The following is a 5,881-nucleotide window of genomic DNA, read 5'->3' on the forward strand; positions in this document are numbered from 1 at the left end:
GAGGCGGGCCGGCCGCCGCCGGACTCGGCGGCGAAGCTCAAGGAGCTGCGCCGGTACACGCGCCAGCTGCAGGAGACCATCGACGGCGGCGTGTCGTCCGCCGACGAGTCCGTGGAGTCGCCGCGGTCCGCGGCGCTGCGCGACGCCCACGCGCGGCTCCAGCGCGAGCACGACGCCGTCGTCGAGAAGCTCCGGGAGGCGGAGCTCGCCGCGGAGGCCGACCAGGGCGGCGTGAGCTCGGCCCTGGAGCCCATCTACGACGAGCTCCTCCAGGCGAAGGCGCGCGCCAAGGACGCGGAGCGCGAGGCGCGGCGCCTGGGCCGCGAGCTCGCCGTCGCCGCGGAGCTCAAGGCCGTCTCCGTCAAGGTGCGCCTCAACGACTCGAGCCAGGAGCTCGAGCGCGTCGTGCGGCCGGACCGGCCGCCGCGGCCGCCGCCGTTCCGCGCGGCGGCGCGGCGGTCGCCCGCGACGCCCGCGAGCCGGCCGACGCCCCTGGACCGCGCGAAGGCCGCGGCGCGGGCCACGGGCCGCGTCGCCGGGCGCGCGCTCCAGGAGGGCTTCGACATCGTCGCGGACACGCTCGACGACGAGCCCAAGGCCGGGTGCTGCGCGAACCCGATCCAGCGCTGCGGCTTCGACGCGAACGCGTACCGCAGCGCCAAGGCCCTGAAGCGCCGCGGCGTCGACCGCCTCGGCCGCGACGTCGTGGAGCTCGACGTCGTCGACGAGTTTCTGCTCGTGGAGGTCTTCGACGACGGCGACGCGCCGCCCCCGTTAGCGGCGACGCCGCGCCAGATGCGCGACTTCCTCCCCAAGCCCCTCGTCGCGGCGCCGCCGCCGCCCCCGCCGGTGGCGCCGGCGACGTCGCCGCGCGTCGCGTCGCTGGACGACTTCTTCGCGCCCCTGTCGCCCGCGGGATCGCCCGAGCCCGAGCCCCCGAAGGCGCCGGAGCCGCCGAAGCCGGCGACGCCCCCGAGGGCGCCGGAGCCCGAGCCCCCGGCGGCGCCCGCGCGCTCGCCGCCGAAGCCCAAGCCGCCCATCGTCACCATCGTCGCGCCGCCGGCGACGGCCAAGACGCCCGCGGTCGTCAAGCCCAAGGCAACAAAGGCCACGCCGCCCGTCTTCCACGTCATCCAGCCCGCGACGCCGGAGGACGGCTTCTCCGAGGACGACCACGAGGAGGACCCGCGGGCGCGCAAGGAGATCGCGCCCTTCAGCGACCCGCGGAAGACGGCGTTCTGCGCGGACCCCTACGAGATGGACGAGGGCATGGACCCGCGCTTCCCCCACTACGTCTCGGGCACGACGTCCCAGTGAAGACCGGCTGCGATTTTTTGCTTAATAGATCCCCCACCCGCATCCCGCTAAAGCCGGTTCGGGTTCCGACTCAGGTCCACGGCCCCGCCCTGGTCCACCTCGGAGCGGCGGAGCTCGAACGTCGACCGGGAGAAGAAGACGAACGCGCCGAAGAGCAGCGACATGAGCAGCAGGTCGTCGCCGCGGATGTCGACGGCGTGGTGGATGAAGGGCGGCTCGGCGAGCGTGAGGCCCCGGACCGCGTCGCGGGGCTGGTCCGCGAGGCCCGAGACGCCGCCGAAGACGTTCCGCGAGAAGCCGAACGCGCGGTGCGGCGTGCCGTCCGTAGGCACGAAGTTGACGTCGTAGACCGCGAGCATCTGGTAGAGCGGGACCAATAGAGCAGACAACAGGTTCCCGCTGAGCTGCTGCGTCGCCTCGACCGCGTTCTCGTCCGCCGGGTGCGACACTTCCACCGCTAATTCCGCGTTGATGGGCTGCACGGGTCCGATCACCGCGCCCAGAATCAAGAGCACGGCAACCACCAACACGTTCGGCAGGTCCACGTCGTAGCCCTCGGCGACGCCGAGCGTGAAGATGCAGCTCAGAGCCGTGACCAAACACAACAACGTCGTCCGCTTGAACGTCCGCGACTCGTCGACGTAGGCGCCGAGCACGACGCCGCCCACGACGATGGCCACCTGGAAGGCCGCGCCCACGAGGATCAGCTCCGACGCCGGGCAGTCCGCGCGCCGCAGCGACTCGCCTGTGTGGACATCAACCACTGGTTTGGGGGGTCCCCACCAAACTTCGGAACTCTCTATCTCGATCAAATCGAAGTCGATTCGGCTGATTTTTGGACGAATCGAGTGCTCTCGTCGAGTTCTCGAAGCACAGCCGAAGAGTACGGCGCAATCAGTTCGATTACGCGCACAATGAAGTCGCGTTGAAGCTTTGAGTTCCACGCGGCGACTCGCCGGCGAACGCGGAGACGACGTTGGTCACGCCGATGGACGCGACGAAGGCCGCGTTCGTCGCGAGGAAGCCGTCGACCTGCATGAGATCCCGCAGGGCCGCGGGGTAGGTGAGGCCGAGGACCGTCTCGGACGCGCCGTCGTTCTCTGAGTCCCTTTCCAGCGCGGCCGCCGCGGACGCCGTCGGCGGGCTCGGCGGCCGCCGCTGGAACGCGACGGCGACGAGCGCGAGCGCCGCGACGGAGCTCGCCGTGATGGCCACGAAGTAGGCCGGCAGCGGCATGGAGCCGCCGACGATGAAGGCCGCGGCGATGCCCAGCTGGTTCGCGTTGAGCGCCGTCGCCGTCGCCAGAGCGCGCTCCTTCTGCGGGAACCACGTCGCGGAGAGGAGCGGCGGGCTGCACTGGAAGAAGGGCTGGCTCAGGCCGACGAGCACCGTTCCCGCCAGGATCTGGGAGTAGGCCGGCAGCGCGCCGTCGAGGGCGACGCCGCTCCGTAAGGCGCAGCCGGCCGCCATGAGCGCGGCGGCGCCGACGACGCACCGCCGGAGCCCCAGCGCGCGGCTCACGTCCGTGAAGAAGAAGCAGGAGAAGACGTTGGCGAAGAGGAAGACGTCGATGACCTGCGCCGCGTCCTCGCCCGTCGCGACGTTGAACGCGGCCGGGTCCGAGGCCGTGGCGAAGCACACGAGGTCGCTGACGAACGCGAGGAGGCTCAGCATGAAGAGGTGCGCCCAGCGCGACTCGTAGACGACGTACTCCGTCGGGGCCGCCGCGCTCCGCGCGGCGAGGGTCGCCGTGGCCGGGAGGCGCGGGGCGTCGGCGAGCGGCGCGGGGGGGCGCTGAGCTGGCGCGACGGAGCGGCGCGTCTTGAGGCGCGCCGGCGGGACGACGAGCGCCGTCGTGCTCGCGAGGACCGCGAGCAGGCATCGCAGTCGACACGTCATGGGTGCTGGTTATTGGTTACCGCCTTGCGCGATCGACCGGCCTCATTGCTTGCCACGGTGGTCGAGCTTTGCGAGATCGAGGCAAGCAGGAGGTAAACTAGCCCGATCGTGGCCCCAGGAGATCGTGGCCCCAGGCCGAAGGGGCAGCCCTGTATCCGCGGCCGGGTCAAAGACGACGTCGCGAGGCAACACCGCGCAGAAGGTCTGCGTAACTCAAGTGTCTATGTAGTATCTTTGGAACGGAACTGGCGCGCGGCCGCGGCGCCGGAAAGCGCGGCCGCGCCGGCGATGGCTGGGCACGCCAGCGCACGGCGCGATGGGGGGGCGGTTCTTCGACGCGCGCGGACGCGTTGCCGCGCCGCGTCGCGGGGCCGAGGGCGCCACGGGCTCCACGGCCCGTGCGCCGAGCAACAGTAAGTGCAACATCGAAAGCACCATCCGTGTCTTTTTGCCAGCCTTCGTCGCGGCCGAGGGCCCGAAACAGCGGGGAACTTCGACGCCCCCCCGCATGGAGATCCCGAGCCTGGGCCCGCCCGGCCCGATTCGGCCCGAGGGGGCGCCGCTGCGGGCCATCGCGCCGCGCGACACGAAAGGGGCGGCGACGTCGCGCCAGCCAAAGTATAAGGTCCGGACGATACCGTTCTTGCGCCAGCTCAAGAAGATGATCGAGGTGCGCGGGCCGCCCCGCCTGCCCGCGGCCCCGCCGCCCCCGCGCCCGCGCCGCCCCGCACATCGCGCGGCCCCGGCCGCGCGCGCGCGCGCGCTCGCGCGTTTCCGCCGCGGCTCGACGCGCGGCCCGTCCCGCAGGAGGAGCCCACGATCATCAAGTGGGACATGGGCAACATCATCATCCCGGACCCGCGGGAGCTCGAGGTGCGCCTTCCCTCCTCCGCCCGGTCGCGCGCCCGACGCGCCGGCCCCCTTCGCAGAAAACGTTGCCGCTCTACTACAAGCATAACAACTACGCGTCCTTCCAGCGCCAGCTGAACAACTTCGGGTACCACCGCAAGTTCGCCCACTTCGTGGTCAACAACAGCGGCCAGCTCGACACGGTCTACCACAAGCTCGGCACGCCCATGAGCTCCGACATCGAGGACCTGCTCACGCTCCGCCCCGTGCTCGAGCGGACGTCGGACAAGAAGCGCGAGGAGGAGGCGCGCCAGCAGGTCGCGACGCCCGGCCAGAGCGACGGCGGGCCGGCGAGCCCGCGGTCGCCGGGGGGGGGCGACCCGGGCGCGGCCGCGGCGTCCGACGGCGGCGACGGCGACGGCGCCGCGGCCTCGAACGACGGCGGCGACGACGCCCGCAAGCGGCCGCGGGACCCGTCCCTCGCCGGGCAGCCCGCCGCGAAGAAGGGCGCCGCCGTGCCCTTCGCGCCGCCCTACGACTACGACCCGGGCCGCGCGCCGCCGCCCGAGGCGCGGCTCCCGGCGGCGCCGCCGCCCGCGGAGGCCGCGGCGCCGGCGGCGGCGGCCGCGGCGCCGCCGAAGAAGAAGGGCGACGGCAAGGACGTCGTCGCCGCCGTCAGCGCGCTCCTCGGTCTCGCCTCCAATTGACGCGGCGGCCGCGGCGGCGCGCCGTTTCGCGGTCTCCCCCCCCGCGGGGGGAAGGCCCCTCCTCCCGGTCCCGGATCCGAGTCGGTGGAGATGACGCGCTACCTAACCTCGCGCTTGCTTGACAGAGGGGCTCGGGCGTCAAACTCAACGGCTCCTGACTCGGCCGAGATACTTTATATCAATTTTTGGGTTTCAGTTGCCTCACCGCGACCTCAATCGTCACGGCACCACATTCGACATGGTTGCCTGAGGAAGCCGGATTCGACGCGGAGCCTGCCGCGGTCGGACGAATAACCGCGCAGAGGTGAGAACAACGACCAGCGGCTGCGACGCGAAAAACCGACCATGGCGCACTGGAGCCCCCGGTCCCTCGCGCTCCGGGCTGCGTGCCTCGTCGCGTGCCTGGCCGCCGCCTACGGGGCGAGCGACGACCACGGCGACGACGACCACGGCCCCTGCCACGGCGACGACCACGGCGACGACCACGGCGGCCACCACGGCGGCGAGTTCCACCACTTCAACGTCATCTTCTTCACCGTGATCTTCGTCATCATCGTCTGGGTCGCGGGCAAGGCCGCGACGGCCGTCGGGAACCCGGCGCTCGTCGGCGAGATCGTCGCGGGCGTCATCCTGGGGCCCCACCTCCTCGACTTCGTGCCCAACGCGGCGGTGCTCAAGGTCATCGGCGAGGTCGGGCTCGTGCTCCACGCGTTGGAAGTCGGCCTCATGGTCGACGTCGAGCTGCTGGAGATCATCGGCGCGCGCGGCATCGGCGTGGGCGTCTTCGGCTCCGCGCTGCCCATGGGCCTGTCCTGGCTCGTCGCGCGCGCGTGGGGCGCGCCGCCGACGAAGGCGTTCGTCGTCGGCGCGTCGATGGCCTCCATCTGCACGGGCATCACGCTCAACGTGCTCAAGGTCGGGTCCGTGCTGAACCAGCCCATCGGCCAGCTGATCATCGCGGCGGCGACGGTGAACGAGATCATCCAGATCATGCTCCTGACGTGCGCGGAGAACCTCGTCGACGGCGCGGCCGTCGACGAGTACGTCGCGCCCATCCTCATCATGGTCGTCCTCATCGCCGTCGTCGGCTTCCTGGCCGTGCGCGTCGT

General features: G+C 71.8%; 2 protein-coding genes across 2 annotated transcripts in view; one reads left to right on the forward strand and one right to left on the reverse strand.

Moving 5' to 3' along the window:
- Positions 1 to 1,364: 1,364 nt before the first annotated feature.
- AURANDRAFT_68679 (hypothetical protein) lies at positions 1,365 to 3,216 on the reverse strand (the record flags this gene model as incomplete). Its single annotated transcript, XM_009044393.1, has 2 exons — positions 1,365 to 2,062; positions 2,262 to 3,216. The coding sequence occupies 2 exons, from the start codon at positions 3,214 to 3,216 to the stop codon at positions 1,365 to 1,367; spliced, it is 1,653 nt and encodes a 550-aa protein (XP_009042641.1).
- A 661-nt stretch (positions 3,217 to 3,877) lies between these two features.
- Positions 3,878 to 5,881, forward strand: part of AURANDRAFT_68680 (hypothetical protein) — a gene marked incomplete at both ends in the record, with an annotated part of 3,637 nt that continues 1,633 nt past the window's right edge. Inside the window, 4 exons of the mRNA XM_009044392.1 lie at positions 3,878 to 3,886; positions 4,024 to 4,089; positions 4,146 to 4,755; positions 5,077 to 5,870. Of these exons, the coding sequence (XP_009042640.1) occupies positions 3,878 to 3,886; positions 4,024 to 4,089; positions 4,146 to 4,755; positions 5,077 to 5,870 (1,479 nt within the window). The remainder of the gene's footprint in view (positions 3,887 to 4,023; positions 4,090 to 4,145; positions 4,756 to 5,076; positions 5,871 to 5,881) is intronic.

This window comes from Aureococcus anophagefferens (genome assembly GCF_000186865.1).
Source record: "Aureococcus anophagefferens unplaced genomic scaffold AURANscaffold_289, whole genome shotgun sequence".
NCBI lineage: Eukaryota > Pelagophyceae > Pelagomonadales > Pelagomonadaceae > Aureococcus > Aureococcus anophagefferens.